Below are 27,582 nucleotides of genomic sequence, written 5' to 3' on the forward strand. Positions count from 1 at the left end.
TTAAGCCATTATAAAAGCATCATCTACAGAACCCATCCAATAATGTCCTAATTTATCTTTGACAGAGTCCATGAAATATAAAACATATTAATTAATTCCTGCTGGAAAAATTTATCCCTCACAATTTTATATTAATACAATAAACAACAAGTTTCTTGAATAGATTTAACCCTATTTATGAATCCCTGAGAATAGGAACAAGCCTGTCTGAAGTTAGGTAATGAATTGGTTTAGTTAATTAAATCTTTTATATAGTATGTAAATAAAGTAATGAAAGTGTACCTCGAGGAGTGCAAGGGTCTCCTGAAGGGTGCAGCACAGGGGAGAAAACAATGAACATGTCACAAAAAAGAAAACAAATGTTTCTCAATGTTTTGTTAACCCAGTGGTTACTGGAGACAGATTTTTAACCCTTTGGGGGTTTCGGCCGTACTAGTACAGCTTACGACCCAGGGTTTTTGACGTACTAGTATGCCTAAATTCTAGCGCTCTCAAATCTAAAGGGAGAAAGCTGGTAGGCCTACATATGAAAGAATGGGTCTATGTGGTCAGTGTGCACAGTATAAAAAAAAATCCTGCAGCACACAGTGCATAATGAGAAAAAAAAACTTTGACCGTTTTTTGGGAATAAAAGAGCGACTTTGCACTGTATTTTCGTATGGTATTTATTGTTGTATTCTAGTTTTCTTGGTCTCATTTTATAAAATGGAAGACATATTACAGAAATTGAGATGATTTTGACTGGTTTTACAATGAAAAGTACCTTGAAATTGAGCTCAAAATAGCAGAAATGTTCGATTTTTACCAAAGTTCAAAAGTAAACAAATCATGCCAAGCATCCAATACACGTCAACTGGTGAGTCTAATATTCTTTCACAACTGCGCCAATATTATTTATACCATTTCTTACACTAATGCAGTAGTCTGCATAACAGTAAATCTTCTATTTTTTGTGAGAATAAAAATTCAAAGTGAAAAGCAAAAGAATGTAAGAGGGGCCTTGAGACGTGACTAATGAACAGAGGAAATGTCATTTTAGTGCCAGAAATGTCTTTCTTGTTTATTCTGGACCCTATTTGGAAATTGGCATCTTTTGAAATTTGTGTGAAATTGGCAAAATTGCTAAATTCTGACCACTGTACTGGAGAGTTGAAATTGGTAAATGGGTGGTTTCTTGCACTCGTTCGATAGAAAAAATGGAGTTCTAGCGAAATATTCATGTTTTTTGTCGACTAGTACAGTGGAATTGGCTGAAAATGGGCTCAAAGTGGGCAAAATCGCCGATGCGTAAACATCGCCGAGACCGCTAACTTCACGAGAGCATAATTCCGTAAGTTTTCCATCAAATTTCATACTTTTGGTGTCATTATGATCAGGAAAAGATTCTCTATCTTTTCCTAAGAATTTTTTTTTTTTTTTTTTTTTTAAATTTGGCCGACCCTGAGAACGAGTCTCGGAGAGGGCCTGTCAACCCTCAAGGGTTAAAGAGTTTACAAAATTTAACTCAAACTGTGCAAAATAATTTTAATACAAAATAATTTTTTTACTAACCAAGAACTTCAAATACAGAGTAGACAGTAAAGAGAATAGTGCCAGTGATGGGATCAGCACCCACACATGCATATTCTCCTGATGCAGATTCATCAACATTAGTCAAATACAGAACACCATTCTGTGTGTAGGCACCTGCTGGCAATGGCCGATCATCACTACGCTGGAAAGTATATATGATACTGTCTGCATCTGGACCTGTAAAGATAAGCCAAAAGTCAAATTTTATTTCCTGCAAACTACAGGGTACTGAGTCGGCTCTGGGATTGTATCTTTTTGAACATATGAGGGAAGTCTCTTGTTATGAGTAGCATTTCTGGCAGACTAAAAGTAGCACTTACACACAACTTAAAACTAGTATAATTTTTTATAAAACACCTTCAGTTTCCTACTGAGGTAGTGTTACCCCCTTACCACCACCTAAAAAAAAAAAAAAGGAAATGCATTAACCATAATTTATTTCCTGACTTCATGGGGAGTTCCTTGCTGTGGTGAAGAGGCTCTTGATTTCAGGAATTAGACCTTTAAGTCTTCTTCCTCAAATCAAACCTAAATGCCCCTTCACTCCTCCCTTCCCCACCCCACCTCCTTTCCCATCCCTTTCCTCCCATGCCTACATCTGGTCTTTGGGGCTCTCCCCTTGGAAATTATAACTCCTGGGTTGAGGAAAGAGAACCATTGTTTGTCCCATTCCATTGAAGCCCTTGGTGGTAGTGCTGTTTGCCATGGAATCTGTATCTAGGGATGTGCTGATCCACCCTCTGGAGTTCCGGAGGGCGGCTTTAGGTGTCCTTGAGGTGACAGGTGTATCTCTGGAGGCTGCCTGTCAGTTCTGAGAGGTGGTGGCTGAAAGAGGTTTGCCTTGTTATGGGTTTCCGACTGCCCTTTCTTTTGTCTGCCGAGGTGGCTCAGTGGAAGTGAGGTTGTCATCCTGGATTGCCAGTTTACTGGCATGAAGAGTAGGGAAGCACAGGATTCCATGCAGTATTTGCACTACCAGCTGCACCGAGGGACCTCTTGGGCATGGAGAAAGATATATTATCTCTTTTTGGTTCTCCTTGGATCCATCTCTTCACACACTCCCCTCCTTTTTTAAGACAAAAAAAAATTATCATGGAGACATATCCATGAACTCCCTCTTTCCAGGTCTCTTCCCCAATGGCATCCTCACACGACCCCAGCATGTCACCAGACCTTTTAAAGAACCCGTTATGTCCTTTGGGTAACATCTCATTGCCCACCTCTTGCACCAATGCTCCGACATCATAGTTCCAAACTGTAACATCCTCACCCTACCTCTACAGTACAGGCACTGTATTTCTCACTTTCAGGGCTGTCAAGTAGAACTAACTGGTTTTTCTTGAATCCCTTCAAAGGAATCTCCTTCAGCTGAAGTGTGAGAAGAAATAATAAGAGACCTAAGGTTAGTGAGTATTCTTGCTACACTTACTGCTGTATGACCCTTGTGGGTTTAGCACTTAGTTTTGATTGTAATAATAATGGCTACCCTGACAATCTTGGTTTAAGTGATATAGACTTGTGGGTCTGCCATCGTACATCACCACAAAGCCTGTATTAGGGAGAGTATATTCCACTGAGTGATATTAATTGCAATCATACTGTGCGAGATTACATTCTAGTAACAAAATGGTGAATTCTGTGGGCAAACAAATATAATCTTGATCACAGTCAGGGACATCTTAAGGTAAGGCTCATCATGAAAAGCCTTAGCTAACCATTGTACATGTATATCTTTGTCTCTATTATTCTTCTATATTAATAAATTAAACCATATTATGTTACAATCCCTTCATTCTGACATAGCTGTTACAACAGTTAAGAGTTATTAATTAGAATATCATAGTCATTAATATTCTCCATTTAACTTAATCAAGTTACTGTGAATATTTTTGTAATCTACATATTCTATGAACAGTTTTAAGAACATAAGAACATAAGAACATAAGAAAGAAGGAACACTGCAACAGGCCTACTGACCCATGCAGAGCAGGTCCATGTCCCCCCCAAATAGACCAATGACCCCCCCCCCCCCCCCCCGGATTAGCCCAACGACCCACCCAGTCTGGTCACCTCCACTCAAGGAAGGAGCACGGTACCAGACCCAGCAGCACAAACTAGTCAGGTCCAACTCACACCCACCCACACCCACTCATGTATTTATCTAACCTATTTTTAAAACTACACAACGTTTTAGCCTCAATAACTGTACTCAGGAGTTTGTTCCACTCATCCACGATTCTATTACCAAACCAGTGCTTTCCTATATCCTTCCTGAATCTGAATTTTTCCAACTTGAAACCATTGCTGCGAGTCATGTCTTGGCTGGAAATTTTCAGCACGCTACTTACATCCCCTTTATTTATTCCTGTTTTCCATTTATACACCTCGATCATATCCCCCCTAATTCTACGCCTTTCAAGAGAGTGCAGATTCAAGGCCCTCAGTCTATCCTCATAGGGAAGATTTCTGATACATGGGATCATCTTTGTCATCCTCCTCTGTACATTTTCCAGAGCATTTATATCCATTCTGTAATACGGTGACCAGAACTGAGCAGCATGGTCTAAATGAGGCCTAACCAAGGATATATAGAGTTGAAGAACAACCTGAGGACTTCTATTATTTATACTTCTTGATATGAAGCCAAGAATTCTGTTAGCTTTACTGCGAACACTAATGCACTGTTGTCTTAGTTTTAGATTACTGCTAACCAGAACTCCTAAATCCTTTTCGCAATCAGTAGTATTAAGATCTACATTATTTAGTTTATATGTGGCATGGTTATTTTCCTGTCCAACATTTAGAACTTTGCATTTGTCAATATTAAACTGCATCTGCCACTTCTCTGACCATTGCATCAGTCTATTCAAATCATCCTGGAGTGCTCTAGTGTCCTCACTAGAATGAATTGGACGGCCTATTTTGGTGTCATCAGCAAATTTGCTTATGTCGCTATTTATTCCCTCATCTACGTCGTTTATGTAAATTGTGAACAACAACGGGCCCAACACTGACCCCTGAGGAACACCGCTTGTGACGTGCCCCCATTCTGATTTCTCCCCATTTATGCAAACTCTCTGCTGTCTATTTGTCAGCCATGCCTCTACCCAGGAAAAAATTTCTCCTCCTATTCCGTGTGCCTTAAGCTTCCTCAATAGCCTCTGGTGTGGAACTCTATCGAAAGCCTTACTGAAGTCCATATACACAATATCATATTCATTACCATGATCTACCTCCTCAAACACCTTAGTGAAAAAAGATAGTAAATTCGTAAGACAGGAACGTCCCTTTGTAAAACCAAGTTGAGATTCGTTAATCAATCTGTGCCTGTCAAGATGGCTACGAATTGCTTCGGCAATTATTGATTCCATAAATTTTCCCACTATGGAGGTAAGGCTTATTGGTCTATAGTTCGAAGCCAAGGACCTGTCACTTGACTTGTAAATAGGCAAATAAGGTAGAGTATGCTTAATCTCAAGTCTGCCTAAAATACTTTGCAAACTATGGGATTTTCCATGTAAGATAAAATGGTATATATAATATACTGTAATGCTATGTCCCATGGAAAATAAACCTTACACTACAATTCACCTGTATATATTATTATAAACAGGCATGTGGAAGTGCATAAGATGGGAATGAGTGAAGGCAAGTGGTTTTTATGACTTTATATGCTGTTAGAGTGTGAGAAAGGTAACATTTATGAAGGGATTCAGGGAAAGCAGTAAGTCACACTTAAGTCATGAAGGAGGAAACTATAGTGCCTGCACTCTGAAGGAGGAGTGGGGATATTGTAGGAATGCATCTGAGCTGTAATGTTGGTATGTCTCTAACAAGACAGTGATAGAGTGATGGTGAAAGTGTTTCTTCTTTTTTTTTTTGGGGTGATTCAAACTCAGTAGGAGAAGACTGGTGTGGTAAAAAATACACTTATGAATAAAAAAATAATTTCTATTATTTATTATTTTTTTTTCAACAAGTCGGTCATTTCCCACCTTGGCAGGGTGACCCAAAAAAAGAAAATACTTTCATTATTATTCAACACTTTCACCTCACTCATACATAATCACTGTCTTTGCAGAGGCACCCAGATACAACAGTTTAGAAGCATATATAAAGAGATATAACACATGCCTCCAAACTGCCAATATCCCAAACCCCTCCTTTAAAGTGCAGGCATTGTACTTCCCATTTCCAGTACTCAAGTCCAACTATATAAAAACTACCGGTTTCCTTGAATCCCTTCACTAAACATTACCCTGCTCACTTCGTCAGGTCCCGAAAAGAATTCACCTGCATTCACTCCTAAGATGCTCATGCATGCTTGCTGGAAGTCCAAGCTCCTCCCCCACAAAACCTCCTTTACCCCCTCCATCCAACCTTTTTGAGGACGACCCCTACCCCGCCTTCCTTCCCCTACAGATTTATATGCTCTCCATGTCATTCGACTTTGATCCATTCTCTCTAAATGGCCAAACCACCTCAACAACCCCTCTTCAACCCTCTGACTAATACTTTTATTAACTCCACACCTTCTCCTAATTTTCACACTCTGAATTCTCTGCATAATATTTACACCACACACACTGCCCTTAGACAGGACAGCTCCACTGGCTCCAACCAGCTCCTCGCTGCAGCATTTACAATCCAGGCTTCACACCCATATAAGTGTTGGTACCACTATACTTTCATACATTCCCTTCTTTGCCTCCATAGATAACGTTTTTTGTCTCCACATATACCTCAATGCACGACTCACCTTTTTTCCTTCATCAATTCTATGATTAACCTCATCCTTCATAAATCCATCAGCTGACACATTAAGCATGTCTCGTATCTTTAAATCTATAGCCAATAAGCATTTTTGAATGTGATATTTGGATTCAGGACATGAAAATACATAAGAATTAACTAATCTCATTTAAGAAGCATACAACTTCTCAAAAATTGTTGACCAGTGTTAAGAGATGGATATATACATACACACACACACACACACACATATATATAAATCTATAGGGGAAGGAAGGAGGGGTAGGGGTCGTCCTCGAAAGGGTTGGAGAGAGGGGGTAAAGGAGGTTTTGTGGGCAAGGGGCTTGGACTTCCAGCAAGTGTGCATGAGCGTGTTAGATAGGAGTGAATGGAGACGAATGGTACTTGGGACCTGACGATCTGTTGGAGTGTGAGCAGGGTAATATTTAGTGAAGGGATTCAGGGAAACCGGTTATTTTCATATAGTTGGACTTGAGTCCTGGAAATGGGAAGTACAATGCCTGCACTTTAAAGGAGGGGTTTGGAATATTGTCAGTTTGGAGGGATATGTTGTGTATCTTTATATGTATATGCTTCTAAACTGTTGTATTCTGAGCACCTCTGCAAAAACAGTGATTATGTGTGAGTGTGGTGAAAGTGTTGAATGATGATGAAAGCATTTTCTTTTTGGGGATTTTCTTTCTTTTTTGGGTCACCCTGCCTCGGTGGGAGATGGCCGACTTGTTGAAAAAAAAAAAAAAAAACATACATACATACATACAAACATACATACATACATACATACATACACACATACATACATACATACATACAGTGGACCCCCGGTTTACTTAACCTGACTCATCATTTTTTTTTTTCTTCTCCCTCTTCCCCTTTCCTCTTTCCTTTTTCTCCTCTGGGTTGTCTTTCTCTCTTCTGTCTCGTGTTTCTGTTCCTTCTTCATTTATTTCACCACTTCCCCTTTCACGCACTTCTGTGCTCTTGCTCTCCATCTGTGGGCACCTAGCTCTCTTGCAGTGCTCCCCTTCCTTTGTATTTGACTGGCTCGTCCTCCTTATTCCCCCCTAAAACGCTTTCTTGATAGTTGCGACAGAACCCACAGGCACAATACCAGACACAAACATCTCTATGACATTCCCCGTGTCCGACTAAACCTTTACAAAAATTCCATGTATGTCAAAGGCCCTAAAATCTGGAACACCCTACCTGAAAATTCTAAAACTGCAGACACATTCATCACCTTCAAAACTACCATCAGAAAACATCTTATCTCCCTGATACACCCTGTCAACTAATTACATGAATACCACCTGGTGGTTAACACTTACACTCACTCACCCATTTGACCATAAACAGAAATATCAATCTCAATCTCAAAATAATGAATCTTAACTAGTCATAAGTTGGCCTGTGATACTCCAATACTGAAACTATGTATAGTGCCAAAACAAAAGCATTCACATTGCTAAACTCACAAACTAGTATTTAGTCACTTAGCCATAATACCAACTTACCTCATAATTTTGTAATATTTTAAACTTAAGATTTAATTTAAGTCTGCCCAAAATGCCTAGCCATGCTAGGTGTTCTAGTGGTACACTCTGTAATTATTATTTTACTACATGTAAACAATACAATAACCAAATTCTGTAAACTCAGCATTGTAATCCTTATAGAGAATAAACTTTGAATTTGAATTTGAATTTGAATTGAACTTCTACCACTACCACTACTACTACCTCTTCTACTACTACTACTACTACTGATGAAATTAAGACACATGTGCGGCGTCTGGGTGTCTTTGTTGTGGACGTTTCGCCATCCAGTGGCTGGCTGGATGGCGAAACGTCTACAATGGGGATGCCCGGGTGTTGCGCATGTGTCTTGATTTCATCTTGTCGGTATTATATACCATTCTTGTACTACTACTACTACTACCACCACCACCACTTCTTTCTGCCTATATATAGCCGTCCTGCTCCACTTCTGGTTAGTGTGACTTTGTTAATGGTCCAAGTCGGACCGAAACATCGTCGTAAGCTTCTCTCTTTTATGTGCGGGTTATTTGTGTATGGTACCGGAATGAATGTTCTACGACATTTCTACAAGAAATTATAGTCATTTATATCAGGTATGGTGATGGCGATGTGGGTAGCAAGTCTGCTCACAGCCCATATATTTTTTGGAATTTTTTCCTTGTTTTTTATCTCTTTTTCTTGCATTATTCTTTCTAATATAATAACTGACTATTTGGCATCATAAAACAGTAGGCAGAGCTTATCCATAGACTTAGAGCCAACCAGGAACCATATGGGAACGCTCGGCAGTGTTCCCGCTCCAGAGAGTGCCAGGAGAAATCACTTCATTATTACGCTTATATCAGCTTATATATCAACTCTACGGCTTATTTATCTATCAGAATTGATCTAATATGATATAATAAACACTATAAATAACATACAAACATGTTATATACTCTAGACTGAATAAAATAAGCCATAATATGGCGAGAGACCATCGGGAATATTTTGATATAAATGAGTGAATCCTCTCATGAAGTATTCTTTGGTCTCTGAGTAAGAGAAAATGGTGTTTTGAAGAGGATAACTGCACTAGAACATCAGTTTACTAAGAAATACACCCAAACAAATGCGATTTTCGTGAAAAAAAAAATTTCAGATGGGGGGCCGGCCGGTGCTCCAGGCCAACATCTCGGAAGTAACTTATTCACCTAATGTAAATAATTCTTCCTTTATTACATAATTAAATGGAATAATATTCACAGAAATTGTAAAATAATGATTTCTCTATTTTCTGGTGGAATATTTTGGGAAATATTCCAATTATTTTGGGATTTATGTGGGAGTAAAGGGCTGATATTTTGGAACATTCCAAGAACTAACAAACTTTATTTTTTTGTGAAATAAAGATAAAGATATTTAGAGGAAACTAATCCACCAGAAATTTGTATAAGCATTGTTCTCTCGGCACCAAGTGTCCAAATAACCTTACGTCGTCCCATATAGGACTACCATCCTGCCAAAGGGCATTTTCAGTAAATCAGTCCTTTTTCAGTCTTTTCTCAGTTGTTGTTTGAGGTATATTTTTGATAAATATTTTCAAGAAAGAGTGAAAACACTTTGTCTTGTGCACCAAAACTGGAGGAAATCGGACGGTAAACAAACGAGCTACAATTTTTTGAAACACGGCCCCTTACTCCTTACCTCCAGGATTCAAGTCCGGCTAACCAGTTTCCCCAAATCCCTTCACAAAATATTACCCTGCTCACACTCCATCAGCCTGCCAGGTCCCAAAAACCATTCATCTCCATTCACTCCTAACACACACACACACACACACACATGCCTGATGCATGTCCAGGTCCCTTGCATACAAAACCTTTTTTATCCTCTCTCTCCATCCTTTCCTAGGACAACACCTACCCCTCTTCCTCTCCACTATAGATTTATGCACCCTCCAAGTCCCCTATTTTGCTCCATCCTCTCTAAATGACTACACCACCTCAATAACCCCTCTTCAGCCCTCTGAATTATAATTTTAATAACTCCACACCTCCTCCTAATTTCCACACTACAAATTCTCTGCATAATATTTACACCATATATTGCCCTTAGACAAGACATCTCCACTGCCTCCAACCTCCTTCTTGCTGCAGCATTTACAACCCATGCTTCACACCCATATAAGAGTGTTGGTACCACTGTACTGTCATACATTCCCTTCTTTGCCTCCAGAGATAACATTTTTTGTCTCCACATATACCTCAATGCACCATTCACCTTTTTTCCTTCATCAATTCTAAGGTTAACCTCATCCTTCATAAACCCATCCACTGACACGTCAACTCCCAAATATCTGAACACATTCACTTCTTTCGTACTCCCTCTCTCCAATGTGATATCCAATTTTTTGTTTACCTAACTCATTTGATACCCTCATCACCTTACTCTTATCTATGTTTACTTTCAGCTTTCTTTATACACCCTCCAAAACTCGTCCGCTGACCTTTGCAACTTCTCCTCAGAACCTCTCAAAAGCACAGTATAATCAGCAAAAAGTAACTGTATCAACTCCTATTTTATATTTGATTCCCCATAATTTAATTCCACCCGTCTCCCCAACACCCTAGCATTTAATTATATATATCATCTTCTTAAGCTTTTGTGATTTCCACTTTATAAATGTATCTAATAAATTTTTCTCCTAGCCTTCATAAAAAACACAATAAATCATACCCTTTTCAAGTATATAAAAACTGTACTTACCTCTGTTACTGCTTTCACTGTGCAACCACTTACCAATATCTTACTTTGCAGAAAGATCAGATTCACAAGGTATCACACTGAATCTATGAAATATTTAAAAACTAAGAAAAATTTCTCACATTATTCTAATAAGGTTATAAAATAAAAATTATATAATTTACCATCCTTACCATGTCCTGAGCATGTAAATTCATATGATCCTCCAACAGGAACAATGACTGTAGAGGAGTCGTGTGGTCTGGCAGGTGATGGAGCTGGAATTCCTGGTACAGAATTACCAGGCAGAACATCTTCAATATTCAACTGGATTCTCTCTTCACTAACACCTGCAAGTTTCAACTGCTCAATAAATTTAGCCTTAATTAAAAAATTTGCTCATATTTATGGCTTCCATATAATCTTAAAAACCTTCAATTAATTTTTCTTCATGTAAGATTTTACATACTGAATTAATAATAATTAAATTTAGTCATAAGCAGAGGGGGAAAAGGATCTATCCCAGCCTGCTCTCCCTGTTATGTACATCTCCAAATATAATTTAATGAAATAAGATTAAATACAGGATCAATGGTAAACCATATATAATCACAAAAATATTGTCTGCACTACTTATTAATAACATCTATTACTTAAGCATTATAATCAGTACTTTACAACTTCTGCACAAATAAAGCACTTATCATACACCGTAATTTTTTTTTTTAGGCACAGCAGCCATTTCACACTGAGGCAGTGTGACCCAAAAAAAGAAGAAACAAAGCTTTTCTTCTTTTTAGATTTAGTAATCTGTACCTAAGAAGTGATTACTAGCCCCCTCCTCCTGGCATTTTAACTGCCTCTTATGGCACATATGGAAGGATTGTTCTCTACTTTCCTATGGAGATATACCATAAGTAATACCTGAAATTCAAAAACACTATCCTTCATGACATTATCTCCAATATTTTAACTTTCCTACATGGGCCCCCTCCTTGAGAGCAGATTCCTTTACAGTTTTTGGTTGCCTTTGGCCACAGTGGCCAAGACTTGCCATGCCAGGGTAGCTGTGGTGACTCACTAAGCACCTGTGTTTGCCGAGAATTGGCACTTGTATACTTATCTTTTCTGCTTGCCTCTAAGTTGAACATAGCATTGGAGCTGTGGCCCATCAGTGGGTAACACACACATTTGTTGTTGGCAAAAGCTATACTGCCCAAATATGCAGTTCCTATTTTTTTCGTTTTGTGATTATGGATTTTTGACCACCCAAGAACCAAAAGTCAGTAGCATCAGGTGAGTGGGGCATTGCATGGCTTATTAGCTATTTATGGTGAAGAATATTTGACAATTCCTAAGTTGGTACTATAGTGAGCTGCACCCTCTTGGTCCTGTTTTTTGCTCCCAGCCATATGGTGGTTACTTGAATATACGTCTCCACTGATCCTGGAGCTGTTTATTTTGGACCATATCTTAATGGACTTCATGGTGGATGGAGCCAATAATCCATACTCAAGTTCTGTGTTGATGGCAACCATTGGTCTTGTTCCTAACCAAAGACCCAGTTGACTTCTTACCCAAGGGCACTTCCTGCAGACTGAGAGCCCACTTTAACAAGTGGTTCGGGGATAAATGAAGTGACAATATACTACCACCATATGAAAGTGGGAAACTAAGTAGTGATGATTTACTTTCCTATCAGTATTCACCATTCAAAAACATAAAACAGAAGATCAGGCTTCCAAAAAATAAACCTATATACATTTGTACATTATTTATGTATTATCTATAGTTTAATCATATTGGAGATATAAGAAAAGGCTCCAATGATATTTAAAATCTGACTTTTACAGTCTTCAGCATTTAGTTTTAATATGAAAGTCTCTTCATAAATCATACTCCTAGTTGTATACATTGTGTATAAGAAAAAAGACATACCTGCAGAATTCCTTGCAGTACATTGGTAAGTGCCCTCATCTGCTCTTGTCACGCTAGCAATTTCGTATACAGCAACACTGGGACTTGTTGATCGACTGGGTCTGAAATAAAGAAAATAGCATATTGTAATGATTAAAAAATCCTTATTGAATATATAAACATGAAGTTTACTATCAAAGAATAAAATTATCATACTTTTTAATTCAGTTCTTTAACCCGTAAATGGTCCAAATGTAAATATACGTTCTTATCACTAGTGCCATAAACGTATATAAACGTTTTATTTTTCTTGCCTTCAAATATGGCACGATTGGCCTGAGATGCCTTGTCAGCATAGAATGGGTCTTAACACTCAGTGTGCACTGTATTAAAAAAATCTGGGACCACTTAGTACCTTGTGGGAGCACCAGTTGAAATGAGCACCAGCTAGAGCAAATAGCATGGCAAATACCTGGGATTCACTGATTTCATGTAGTCTTAACTCTCCCATTTTAAGAGGAAAGTGATGCTGACCCTGAGTTTAATGGCTTTGAGGTGGATGTAGCCATAAGTGGTTGAGGAAATATTAAGCCTCAATAATAACCCATGTGTAACATTTGTGCAACACCCTTTCAGAATGTCTTACAACCTATGCCCTAAGTAAAGAGAAACAATTCTGGAATGTAATACTTGTTCAACAGACAGACAGACAGACAGACAGGCAGGCTGGCTGGCTGGCTGGCCGGCCTATGTCTATGTCTATGTCTATCTCTGTCTATCTGTCTCTATCTCTATCTATCTTTGTCTGTCTCTGTCTATCTCTTTCTATCTGTCTCTGTCTCACAGGTACACATAAATACAAGTATACGTAGTATAAATTACGTAGGATAACCCAAAAAATCCAGACAAAGTGCTATACTCTGCTTGAAGATATGAGTAAACATGATGATGCAGTCTTGTGGCTCTCTCTGAGACAGAGAGCTGGACGGATAGACAGACAGATAGGGAGCTTAACAGACAGACAAATAGACAGACAGACATGTTTGTGTACCAGCGAAAACAAAGCGAGGGCCGACGCTCATCAAATGTCAACTCTTATCTTATGTCATCTTATCACTTCACTGTCAGGGGTGGACTGAGGCTTGTTTTACATGCTTCAAGGGAACTTATTATTATGTATTATTATTATTATTTTCTTCTTCTTCTCCTTCTTCTTCTTCTTTATCTTCTTCTTCTTCTTCTTATTATTATAATATACTTCCACATATCCAAAACATTGCTGGGCCCTATAAATACTTTGTATATATTACAAGATAATAGTAAATGTCCACCTGTCAGTGTGTTTGTGATAATTTGAGTACAATTTCAGTACCTAATACTAGTGTCAGAACAAAGATTGGTTATGAAATGAAAAGAACAACTATAAACTGTATTTTTTTTTTTTAACAAGTCAACCGTCTCCCACCAAGGCAGGGTGACCCAAAAAGAAAGAAAATCCCCAAAAAGAAAATACTTTCGTCATCATTCACCACTTTCACCTTACTTACACATCATCACTGTTTTTGCAGAAGTGCTCAGAATACAACAGTTTAGAAGCATATACATATAAAGATATACAACATATCCCTCCAAACTGCCAATATCCCAAACTCCTCCTTTAAAGTGCAGGCACTGTACTTCCCATTTCCAGGACTCGAGTCTGGCTATATAAAAATAACTGGTTTCCCTGAATCCCTTCACTAAATATTTCCCTGCTCACACTCCAACAGCTCGTCAGGTCCTAAATACCATTCGTTTCCATTCACTCCTATCTAACATGCTCACACACACTTGCTGGAAGTTCAAGCCCCTTGCCCACAAAAGCTCCTTTATTCCCTCCCTCTAACTTTTTGAGGACGACCCCTACCCCGCCTTCCTTTCCCTACAGAATTATACGCTCTCCATGTCTTTCGACTTTGATCCATTCTCTCTAAATGACCAAACCACCTCAACAACCCCTCTTCAGCTCTCTAATACTTTTATTAACTCCACACCTTCTCCTAATTTCCACACTCCGAATTTTCTGCATAATATTTACACCACACACTGCCCTTAGACAGGACATCTCCACTGCCTCCACCGTCTCCTTGCTGCAGCATTTACAACCCAAGCTTCACACCCATATAAGTGTTGGTACCACTATACTTTCATACATTCCCATCTTTGCCTCCATATATAACATTTTATTGTCTCCACATATACCTCAACGCACCACTCACCTTTTTTCCTTCATCAATTCTATGATTAACCTCATCCTTCATAAATCCATCCACTGACACCTCAACTCCCAAATATCTGAAAACATTCACTTCTTCCATACTCCTCCTCCCCAATTTGATATCCAATTTTTCTTTATCTAAATCATTTGATACCCTCATCACCTTACTCTTTTCTATGTTCACTTTCAACTTTCTACCTTTACACACATTCTCAAACTCATCCACTAACCTTTGCAATTTTTCTTTAGAATCTCCCATAAGCACAGTATCATCAGCAAAAAGTAACTGTGTCAATTCCCATTTTGTATTTGATTCCCCATAATTTAATCTCACCCCTCTCCCGAACACCCTAGCATTTACTTCTTTTACAACCCCATCTATGAACATATTAAACAACCACGGTGACATTACACATCCCTGTCTAAGACCTACTTTTACCGAGAAGTAGTCTCCCTCTCTTCTACACACCCTAACCTGAGCCTCACTATCCTCATAAAAACTCTTTACAGCATTTAGTAACTTACCACCTATTCCATATACTTGCAACATCTGCCACATTATCCACTCTATCATATGTCTTTTTTAAATCCATAAATGCAATTGTAATTTTTTTTTTTTTTAACAAGTCGGCCGTCTCCCACCAAAGCAGGGTGACCCAAAAAGAAATTATCAGAAATTAACAGAACATAAAAATTATATAAAATAATTTGGAAAATAGAAAAAAAGGTATATCGGCAACACTTCTGCAAGCGGCAGGATTCGATGTTGCCGTCATGTGAGCATCCAGTGCCAACTTCTCGGCCTCATATCTTTGTAAGTACTGACCCTATTTTTTTTTTATCCTATAACACTTAGAAAAATGTGCTCTTTATTTCCATAAAAAAAAAGATTTTTTTATTTTTCATAATATTCAGGGCACTGGGGTAGTGAACGTATATATATGTTTGGACCGTTTACAGATTAATGAACAATGGTAGAAATTTAACCAAGAACTAGCTTCCTTGTAGAGAAAGTTTTTAAGACTAAATTACTTACATAACGGATGGAAAATTGACCTGGAGTTTTTGCCAGGTAACTGATGGAGCAGGATCACCTTGAGCAGAACATTCTAAACGCACTCTCTCTCCAATGCGCACCATGTAGGGTGATGGTCCAGGGTGAATGGTTATTACTGGTAATGACTGTATTTCCAGTATTGCTATTGCTCTCACAGTGCCAGCATCATTCTCTGCTGTGCAAGTATATGAGCCTTCTTCATCACCTTGGACTTGGTTGAATCTGAGAAAAAAATAATACTATACACCTAATAACACATTTCAAATTAGTAATAAAAATAATATGGAAGATAGTTTTTTCTTCTTATGTAACCTATACTCATCCCATGGGCAGTGGTAAGAAAAATTACTGAGATACAATATAGGTCCAGGAACTAAAGACACCCTTGGAAGAGGCTAAATTACACATGGTTAAACTCTGCTTACAGTGATTTACTTTAGCCTAGGCCTGATACCAGAGCCGTTTACCCGATGGGCAAAGTATACAGGGCCTACTAAAATGTTTAAAGCCCCAAAATATCTTAGATGAGACAAAAATGTGAAGAGAAAATTGCCAGAACATAATCATTTATTTTGAGTATAATAAAATTTTTGTAATCATGCGGGTTACATTCTTGTAGACCCTGCTATTATAAAGTAGTGTAGATGAATGATGGAGTATACAGTAGGGCCCTAACTTAAAGACATTAATGAGTTCAGTGTCTGGTACCTGGAACCTATTTTTACCATAAAAACATATTATAAAGAAATAATGTATTTCCCAGCTATATTCCCTTTCTAGCTTCAGTTAATGTTTCAAAGAACTTTTATCCAATATTTTAGATTAGATACTGAACCTTTTTACTATAAATAATACTAGATATTATTCAATTAATGGAGTGAAGAAGAATCATTCCTTCATAAGCCATGCATATTATAAGAGGCAACTAAAATGCCAAGAGCAAGAGGCTAGTAACCCATTTTTCCTTTATAAATTACTAAATGTAATAAGAAGAAAAACTGGCTTTTCTTCTTTTTTTGGGGTCACCCTGTCTTGGTGGACAATGGGCAGTGTGTTAAAAATAATGTTAATTAAACAGAACAGAGCTACAATACTCAATACTTGCTTCATGTGCTCTCCACTTGTATGACCCTTGTGGGTTTAGCACTTAGTCATGATTATAATAATAACTCAAAGACTCTTTACATATGCTTTTCATACCTTCATTGTTGTGGTAAGGGTTAACGTGCTTGGGTATATAGTGTATGAAAATAGTTGAGGATAACTGATGGAGAGTATGGCAGGAGGATATTGGATGACTGTAGCTACCAGACTCCACAAAGCATACTTGTTAAATCCATAGTTTTTAACCAATCTATCCATGAATGCAAAAAGAAAAATGTACCAGAGTATAGTGAAATAATACTCTTGTGTGGGTATAAAGCATGAGTTTTTAATGTTGCAGTGAGGAGGCTGGAGGCAGTGATGCTGTGTGTGAGAGCAGTGTATGGTGTGAATATTGTGCAGAGAGTTTGAAGTGTAGAAATTAAAAGACAATAAATATAATAAAAATATATGTAGTATGTTATGAGAGTTCCAGTTGTAAAAGTAACATACCTGAGAACACCTCCATCTAAGGTTTCTGTGCTGGATGTCAAGGGTCGACCATCAGTTCGTGTCCAATAAACACTTGGGTTGGGAATACCAGCCGTCAAGTGGCACTGGAAGAGGGCACTTGCACCAACAACAATTGTTTGCTTCACTTCAGGGTACACTTCAATTACAGGGGGTTCACGACCTGATGACATATAAAGCCACAAAATCTAATTTAGCTATGAAAAGGCACAAACAATATGATCTGAATGGATTTTGAAAATAAGCTATGTTTAACTTGAAAGTATAACAGTGTCTGTCACGTCTATTTAATAAGAATATAAACCTCAGTTTTTCCTGATAATAGAACACAAACCTCCAGTACAATAAGACTGACAACTGAAGATTTAGCATTACCATTTTATTTAAGCAAGGGGAACCATTAAACCTTTAGGGGTCATTAGTGCCCTGGGAATGGGAGGCATTTGGGTTTGATCCAAGGAAGGGAGGGGATAAGCCCAGTTCCTTGAATCAAGAGCCTCTCAACATCATTATGACATTTCCTTTAAGGGGGTAATATCATTACCAGTACTTAAAATTTTGCAAAACAATGTGTATTTAATGTAATCTGATTTGTCTTATCTCTTATCTTTCACAAATAACCCACACTTTTTAGAAGAAATTTTAGAAGACATTTTGGTAGGTCTTGGCCCATTGTCTAGTCCAGTTAGGACTTTCCTATTTCCTTTTTGGCCCAGTCAGTTATCTTCTGCCCTCCTATTTTCTATAACCAAAGAAAGACCCAGCCCCTTAACAAATATCATTCTCATATAGAATTTGAAAGCACTCAGAGCAAGAGCAAAATCAGAACTAGTACACCTGAGGATCTTTAGTCTACAGAAGGACACTTAACTGACTTCTCTGTACACTTAATTGACTATACTACATATTAACCAATAAATGAGAATCAAATGAAAATAAAAAATGTACATCAGTACTAAAAGTACTTACGTTCAACTTCAATGATTGCTGCAGCCTGAGCAGTGCCCCCATCATTCTGGGCGGTGCATACATACATGCCACGATCATTTATGACAGCATTGTTTATTCTAAGGATACTTCCTTCTACGATCACTCCAGCACCAAACTCCTCATTTACCTAAGAATAACATTACATGAATGTTATACATAGAAATGATTCAAAAACTAGTTATAAAAAGAGATCATTGCACAAGGTACAATGATAAAAAAATGGGGTGATAACAGATATTATATGAATGATTTTGGTTTAGCTATCTACTATCTTCTAGGTGCATTTATTAGGATCAGTAATATAATAAGTATTTTCATATTTTCAAGTATTTATTATTTATGTGGTAATTCTTAATAATGAAAACTATTAATTTAGCAAAGCAAAATTACCTTAGACCATGTAATAACTGGAGCTGGATCACCAGACACAATACAACGAAGCTCTGCATTGGTGCCCTGGTTAATAGTTTGTCGATCTGGTTGAATCTGTACCATTGGCAAATTGCTGAAATTTGAAATAGTGCTATTACACTTATTGTTATAAAACAAATAGCTCTTTAGAACATAAAAGGAAAGTATTACCTCAACTATAATACAGTGGACCCCCGCATAGCGACCTTAATCCGTGCAAGAGGGCTGGTTGTTATGCGAAATGTTCGGTATGCGAATGAATTTTCCCCATAAGAAATAATGGAAATCAAATTAATCTGTGCAAGACACCCAAAAGTATGAAAAAAAATTTTTTACCACATGAAATATACATTTTCCTACACACAAAGAGAAGGATACATGCACAATAGTAGAGTAGTACATGCACAATATATATTGTGCATGTACTACTCTACTAAATGAAGAATAAATGACACTTACCTTTATTGAAGATGCAGCAATGACTGATGAGACACTGTGTCCTGGGAGTGCCTTTTCCTCCTGAGTACTGTAGGTCCTGTTTGGCATTTTCTTCCAGAACAGGCCTTATCACACTGTGTATGCCACTACGATTCTTAAATATCTCAAACCAACCTTTACTGGCTTTAAATTCACCAATATGAGCACTAGTTCCAGGCATTTTTCCCTGTTCACCTGGGTGTTAGTCGACTGGTGTGGGTTGCATCCTGGGAGACAAGATTAAGGACCCCAATGGAAATAAGTTAGACAGTCTTCGATGACACTGACTTTTTTGGGTTATCCTGGGTGGCAAATCCTCTGGGGTTAATTGTTTCTTGGTATTCTCAATAAGCCACACCAACAACGGTGCTACAGCAGCAGCAGCAGCAGCTGACGGTGGTACAGCAGCAACAGACGATGCTACAGCAGCAACAGACGATGCTACAGCAGCAGCAGACGATGCTACAGCAGCAACAGACGATGCTACAGCAGCAGCAGACGATGCTACAGCAGCAGCAGACGATGCTACAGCAGCAGCAGACGGTACAACAGCAGCAGCAGCTGACAGTGCAGCAGCAGCTGACGGTGGTACAGCAGCAGCTGTACCACCAATAGTAGCGATGGTTGATTGGGGTTTATTATACAACCAGGCCAGCTCGGAGACACGCACTCCACTTTCATACTTATTAATGATCTTTTTCTTCATCTCTATAGTAATTCTCACCCTTATTGCTGTAGGGTTGGCACTAGAAGCTTTCTTGGGGCCCATGGTCACTTATTTTCCAGAAAAAATCACCAAAAACACTGTAATAATACGAAATGTTCCGATTATATGCTTGGATGTTACCGCGGAGGCTGGCTGGTAAACAATGCCACCGGCGGAACATGTGAGCGTGGCTCAGGCCGCACATTGGACGCGTCTCGGACGAAGGGTGGTGAGCGGGTTCTTGGGCGGTATGCGAGGCAAAATTTTTGCGAAAAAAGCGAACAGTATGCGGACTGTACGGTATGCGATGCGTACGGTATGCGGGGGTTCACTGTAATTCCTACCTAAATATTAGTGCCTCAATTTTATATCCTAATGCATTTAAATGGCCTACCTATCATGCCAATCTAATGACTTATCTCTACACTGTTAAGTAGCAATTAAAAGAACCTACTTATGGCAATCTCCCACCTAAGCAGGGTGACCCAAAGAAGAAAACACATTGGCCATTCATTCAATTGCTGTCTTGCCAGAAGTGAGTCAACATAAAAGTTCTGATGAGTCGAACTGCAACATCAGACTGCTAGTACTACCATTCCCACCTCCAGAACTCTAAGTCTGGCTAACCGGTTTCCCCGTATCCCTTCACAAATGTTACTGTACCCACACTCAGCACATCCATTAAAAACCACTTGTCTCCACTCACTATCTAACATGCTCACACAAGCCTGTTGGATACTCAAGCTCCTAAAACTTGAAAGCCTCTGTTACATCTTCTATCCAACCACTCCTGGGACCACCCTTACCCCTTCTACCTTCCACTTTAGATTTATACACCCACCCTGTCATTATATCTCCCAGCCTCTCTTAACCCTTTCAGGGTCCAGAGGCCAAATTTCAAAGTGCACACCAGGGTCCAAGAATTTAAAAAAAAAAAAAAAATTTATTTTTTTCTTATGAAATGGTAATCTTTTTCTGAAGGTAATAAAACAAAAAGTATGAAATTTGATGGAAAATTGACGAAATTATGCTCTCGCGAATTTTGATGTGTCAGCAATATTTACAAATCAGCAATTTTGCCGACTTTGACTCCCATTTCAGGCCAATTACATTATTCCAGTCGACCAAATTCTTAGCTATTTCACTAGTATTACTTCTATTCTATCGATTGAGCACAAGAAATCGCCAAGTCAACAGTTTCAACTACAAAATAAAGTGACTGGAAATTGATAATTTGGCCAATTTAACTCGAAGTTCAAAATATTCCTATTTCAAAATAGGGTCCAGAATAAACAATGTAGGTATTCCTGGCACTAAACTAACATTTCCTCTGTTCATCAGTTATGTTTTGAGGCTTTACAAATGAATTCCATTTTGATATTTTATTCACATAATGAATTTTTATTAAAACCAAAAAATAGAAGATTTACTGTTAAGCAATATTGTAATAATTGTATAAATATCATCACCACATTTGTGAATGTATATTAGACCCACCAGCTGGCGTGTATTAGACGTGTGAGGTCGTTTGTTTACTTTTGAACATCGGCAAAAATTTAGCATTTCCGCTACTTTGAGCTCAGTTTCAAGCCATTTCCAGTGCTAAAACCAATGAAAATCATCTCTATTTCTGTAATATGTCTTCCATTCTATCAAATGAGACCTAGAAATCGCAAATACAACTCTAAAAAAAATATGAAAAAACATTGCAAATTCGCCGTTTTAACTGAAAATCATGGTCTCAGTTTTTTTTCTCTCATTATACACTGTGTGCTGCAGGATTTGTTTTATGTGGTGCACACATACCACATAGATGTATTCTCTCATATCTAGGCCCAAATTTACCACTCACAGCTTATCAGAGTGAGCTGAGCTCATGGCATAGATCTATGGTTTGGGCCCTGAACGTAAAGCCGTAGATCTACGGCATGGACCCTGAAAGGGTTAATACCCAAACCTTCTCAGCAACCTCTCCTCAGACATCTGAATTATACCTTTGGTGACCTCACAATGTCTTTTAACTGCTATACTCCAAACCCTCTGCATAATATTCATGTGACACACTGATTTCAAACATGACATCACTGCCTCTAGCTTCCTTCATGATGTAACACATGCCTCACACCCACACAAAAGCATTGGAACTACTATACTGTCATACATTCCCCTGTCTTGCCTCTATACATATATAGAAGGGCCCCACTTATTCGGCAGGTTAGTTTCCAGGCTACTGCCGGAAAGCAGACTTCGCCGGAAAGCAGAACTCCATTTTTTCCATTTATAAATGCAAATAAATGCCAGATAACAAGTTTACACTAACATATATTAAGTTAGCAACAGAACTAGGCATTAAAAAGTAAAATACACACACAGTACACTCATTATTTACCTCAAAATATTTGTAGTCTTAATGTAGGGCAAAAGGTGAGTAGTATTTACTCTAAAAAGTCAGGTGTGGCAGCCTTCCTGGCCACCCCACCCACACATACTGTGCAACGATGCTTAAAGCTCCCTAGAGCGATAAATTGCATATATAGTACACCCATTACTTACCTTAAAATATTATTAATGGTCTTAATGTAGGGTGAGAGGTTAAAAGTATTTATTTGTAGAAAGTCGTGTGGGAGGTATGGCATCCTGCCTGGCCACTTATACCTACTATGATATTAAGTATTCAGATATTTGGGAGTGGACGTGTCAGCGGATGGGTCTATGAAAGATGAGGTGAATCATAGAATTGATGAGGGGAAAAGGGTGAGTGGTGCACTTAGGAGTCTGTGGAGACAAAGAACTTTGTCCTTGGGGGCAAAGAGGGGAATGTATGAGAGTATAGTTTTACCAATGCTCTTATATGGGTGTGAAGCATGGGTGATGAATGTTGCAGCGAGGAGAAGGCTGGAGGCAGTGGAGATGTCATGTCTGAGGGCAATGTGTGGTGTGAATATAATGCAGAGAATTCGTAGTTTGGAAGTTAGGAGGAGGTGCAGGATTACCAAAACTGTTGTCCAGAGGGCTGAGGAAGGGTTGTTGAGGTGGTTCAGACATGTAGAAAGAATGGAGCGAAACAGAGTGACTTCAAGAGTGTATCAGTCTGTAGTGGAAGGAAGGCGGGGTAGGGGTCGGTCTAGGAAAGGTTGGAGGGAGGGGGTAAAGGAGGTTTTGTGTGCGAGGGGCTTGGACTTCCAGCAGGCATGCGTGAGCGTGTTTGATAGGAGTGAATGGAGACAAATGGTTTTTAATACTTGACGTGCTGTTGGAGTGTGAGCAAAGTAACATTTATGAAGGGGTTCAGGGAAACCAGCAGTCCGGACTTGAGTCCTGGAGATGGGAAGTACAGTGCCTGCACTCTGAAGGAGGGGTGTTAATGTTGCAGTTTAAAAACTGTAGTGTAAAGCACCCTTCTGGCAAGACAGTGATGGAGTGAATGATGGTGAAAGTTTTTCTTTTTCGGGCCACCCTGCCTTGGTGGGAATCAGCCAGTTTGATAATAAAAAAAAAATAAAAAAATAATATAGTACACTCATTAATTACCTTAAAATATCTGTAGTCTTAATGTAGGGTGAGAATTGAGTTTTATTTGTATGAAGTCAGGTTAGGAAGTATGGGTAGCCAGGAAGGGCAGCCCTCACCACCCCACCCACACATAATGTAAACAAACCAGAGGACCGCGTCTGGTTTTCATCACTTTACATTGTGTACAAGTTGTCTCCACATTGATGCAGTAGAACAAATGAAGAGAAACACTCCCATTCTCATGGAAGAAATGACACCCTGAGTGAAGGCATAAGAAAGTAATAATTTTCTAAGTACCCTCAGTAATATTATAGTGACACATTTTCTCTAAAGTTGGACTCTAAGTTGCCTGGCTACCACAAGTCCTACAAGTTGCCTGGCTACCACAAGTCCTACAAGTTGCCTGGCTACCACAAGTCCTACAAGTTGCCTGGCTACCACAAGTCCTACAAGTTGCCTGGCTACCACAAGTCCTACAAGTTGCCTGGCTACCACAAGTCCTACAAGTTGCCTGGCTACCACAAGTCCTACAAGTTGCCTGGCTACCACAAGTCCTACAAGTTGCCTGGCTACCACAAGTCCTACAAGTTGCCTGGCTACCACAAATCCTACAAGTCATCTGGCTACCACAAGTCATACAAGTTGCCTGGCTACCATAAGTTCTACAAGTTGCCTGGCTACCACAAGTCCTACAAGTTGCCTGGCTACCACAAGTCCTACAAGTTGCCTGGCTACCACAAGTCCTACAAGTTGCCTGGCTACCACAAATCCTACAAGTCATCTGGCTACCACAAGTCATACAAGTTGCCTGGCTACCATAAGTTCTACAAGTTGCCTGGCTACCACAAGTCCTACAAGTTGCCTGGCTACCACAAGTCCTACAAGTTGCCTGGCTACCACAAGTCCTACAAGTTGCCTGGCTACCACAAATCCTACAAGTCATCTGGCTACCACAAGTCATACAAGTTGCCTGGCTACCATAAGTTCTACAAGTTGCCTGGCTACCACAAGTCCTACAAGTCATCTGGCTACCACATCTCATATTTATGTTAATTTATTCTACTGTGGGGTGTATTTAGATGGATTAAGCAAAATGTCTATATTAACGTTTTATACGATATTTAATGCTCCTTAGTGTGATTATTACTGTGTTATTATTATTATTATTAATATGTTGTCTTCAAGACTAATAAGATACTCTTAGTGATTTTAATGTGTACCTGCATGCCAGCACAGTGTGTAAGTTTACTTAGGTACAGGTACACATACGTATAATTATCAGTTAAAATAATAATGTAGGTATGTAGTCTGCCTGGGCTACATACCTACACCTACCTACATAGCTACACGATATTTAATGCGGCCCAGAGCCATATTATCATTGACATGCCATGTTCACTGAGTTTAATCATTTCTAACAACTACCATTGGATGCCATCATAAACAAAGGAAGAAGTAATGAATAATTCAAGCCGAGAATTGTAAACAAAAGCGTTATGTATTAAAGGGAGTGATGTAATGTTTTCCCTCCGCCCGGCTACCACACCTCCATAGTATATAAAATAAAATGTTTATATGATATGTAGCATGTTTCTTATATAATTTTGAAGAAAATATAATAGATGGATTAATGAAAATGTCTATACATGTTTTTTTTTTTTAACAAGTTGGCCGTCTCCCACCGAGGCAGGGTGACCCAAAAAAGAAAGAAAATCCCCAAAAAGAAAATGCTTTCATCATCAATCAACACTTTCACCACACTCACACATAATCACTGTTTTTGCAGAGGTGCTCAGAATACAACAGTTTAGAAGCATATACGTATAAAGATACACAACATATCTCTCCAAACTGCCAATATCCCAAACCCCTCCTTTAAAGTGCAGGCATTGTACTTCCCATTTCCAGGACTCAAGTCCGACTATATGAAAATAACCGGTTTCCCTGAATCCCTTCACTAAATATTACCCTGCTCACACTCCAACAGATCGTCAGGTCCCAAGTACCATTCGTCTCCATTCACTCCTATCTAACACGCTCACGCACGCTTGCTGGAAGTCCAAGCCCCTTGCCCACAAAACCTCCTTTACCCCCTCTCTCCAACCCTTTCGAGGACGACCCCTACCTCGCCTTCCTTCCCCTATAGATTTATGTGCTTTCCATGTCATTCTACTTTGATCCATTCTCTCTAAATGACCAAACCACCTCAACAACCCCTCTTCTGCCCTCTGACTAATACTTTCATTAACTCCACACCTTTTCCTAATTTCCACACTCCGAATTTTCTGCATAATATTTACACCACACATTGCCCTTAGACAGGACATCTCCACTGCCTCCAACCGTCTCCTCGCTGCTGTATTTACCACCCAAGCTTCACACCCATATAAGTGTTGGTACTACTGTACTTTTACTATACATAAAATACTATACGTAAAATAAGACATTTAATGTGGCCAAGAGTGATTATTATTAGTATTGTGTAATGTTTACCCTCCACCCGGCAACCATACCTCCATAGCATATAAACAGCATGTTTATATGCTATGTAACGTGTTTCTTATATAATTTTGAAAATAATATCACAGATGGATTAATGAAAATGCCTATATTGATGTAAAATTAGATATTTAATGTGCCCTAGAGTGATTCTTACATAATAGAGATGTGCTCTCATGGAGAATGTAAACAAACCAGGTGGCCCGCGCCGTATTTGAAAGATCATTTGCCGTATAGAAAGTTTTGGTCATAACCTGAGATCGCCGTATTAGCGGAATGCAGTAAGGCAAAATGCTGAGAAGCGGGGCCCTACTGTTCATTCTTTCCATGAATGCTTCAACACTCCAACTACCTTTTCTTTCTTCATCCAATCCATGGTTCATCTTGTCTTTTACAGGCTCATCTGCAGACATGACCACTCCCAAATACTATATGAATACATCCACTTCCGTATCGGAGTATAAAACAAATTCCAACCACACAATAGAGCAAAAAATCTAATGTGAAGGACCTGGGAATGATAATGTCAGAGGCTCTCACTTTCAAAGATCACAACAATGTATCTACCACATCTGCTAGGAAAATGATAGGATAGATAATGAGAACCTTCAAAACTAGGGATGCCAAGCCCATGATGATTCTCTTCAAATCGCTTGTTCTCTCTAGGCTGGAATATTGGAACCTCAGTTTCCGTTTGCCCTGGTTTTCGTCGAACTCGGTTTTCAACGACTTTTTTCGTCAAAATATTGTCCCAGTTTTTGTTCATCACCTCGGTTTTCATCCGCTGTACCAAACGTGTCCATCTGCCCATGCCCACACAAAGCATCCCACGCACGCATTCTGAGTCAGTCTGGCTTTGTTTCTTGTCGAGTGAACATTACCCTGCGCATTCATATGATACATTTTGTAATAATCCATTATTTTTTGTGCCTGTTTATTGAGTGCGACTGCTAAATAAGCCACCAAGGGGCCAAAGAAAGTTCTGAGTGCCAGCCCTTTGATAAAGAAGGCGAGAAACACGATAGAATTCAATGGTGGCAGAGGGTGGTAGTGATGGTGGTAGAGGGTGGTAGTGATGGTGGTAGAGGGTGGTAGTGATGGTGGTAGTGGTTGTGATGGTGGTAGTGATTGTGGTAGAGAGCAGTGGTGGTAGAGGGTGGTGGTGGTAGAGGATGGTAGTGATGGTGGCAGAGGTTGGTAGTGATGGTGGCAGAGGGTGGTAGTGATGGTGGTAGAGGGTGGAATTGATGGTGGTAGATTAATTGGATTTACATTATTTCTTATGAGAAATGTTGCTTCAGTTTTCGTCGAATTCGATTTTCATCAGACTCTCTGGAACGAATTAAAGACAAAAACCAAGGTTCCACTGTACATTAACCCTTTCAGGGTCCAAAGGCAAAATCTGAAGAGGGTGCCCCAGTGTCCAAGAAATTTTGAAAAAAAAAAAAAAAAATCATCTTACAGAATTAACGATTATATTTTTGTGAAGGTAACAAAACAAAACAAAAAATTCTGATCAGTAATTACCGAGATA

The 27,582-nt window shown here is 39.0% G+C and overlaps 1 protein-coding gene across 50 annotated transcripts in view; it reads right to left on the minus strand.

Moving 5' to 3' along the window:
• The window catches only part of trol (terribly reduced optic lobes), a 960,590-nt gene that overhangs the window by 128,438 nt on the left and 804,570 nt on the right, over positions 1–27,582 (minus strand). For all 50 annotated transcript variants that reach the window (XM_070082142.1, XM_070082177.1, XM_070082160.1 and 47 more), the window contains 7 exons: positions 18,833–18,947; positions 18,422–18,569; positions 17,435–17,615; positions 15,818–16,060; positions 12,546–12,646; positions 10,802–10,957; positions 1,552–1,749 (listed from right to left, as the gene is read on the minus strand). In XM_070082142.1, the coding sequence (XP_069938243.1) occupies positions 1,552–1,749; positions 10,802–10,957; positions 12,546–12,646; positions 15,818–16,060; positions 17,435–17,615; positions 18,422–18,569; positions 18,833–18,947 (1,142 nt within the window). The remainder of the gene's footprint in view (positions 1–1,551; positions 1,750–10,801; positions 10,958–12,545; positions 12,647–15,817; positions 16,061–17,434; positions 17,616–18,421; positions 18,570–18,832; positions 18,948–27,582) is intronic.

Source organism: Cherax quadricarinatus, chromosome 7 (genome assembly GCF_038502225.1).
Source record: "Cherax quadricarinatus isolate ZL_2023a chromosome 7, ASM3850222v1, whole genome shotgun sequence".
NCBI classification, from domain to species: Eukaryota; Metazoa; Arthropoda; class Malacostraca; order Decapoda; family Parastacidae; genus Cherax; species Cherax quadricarinatus.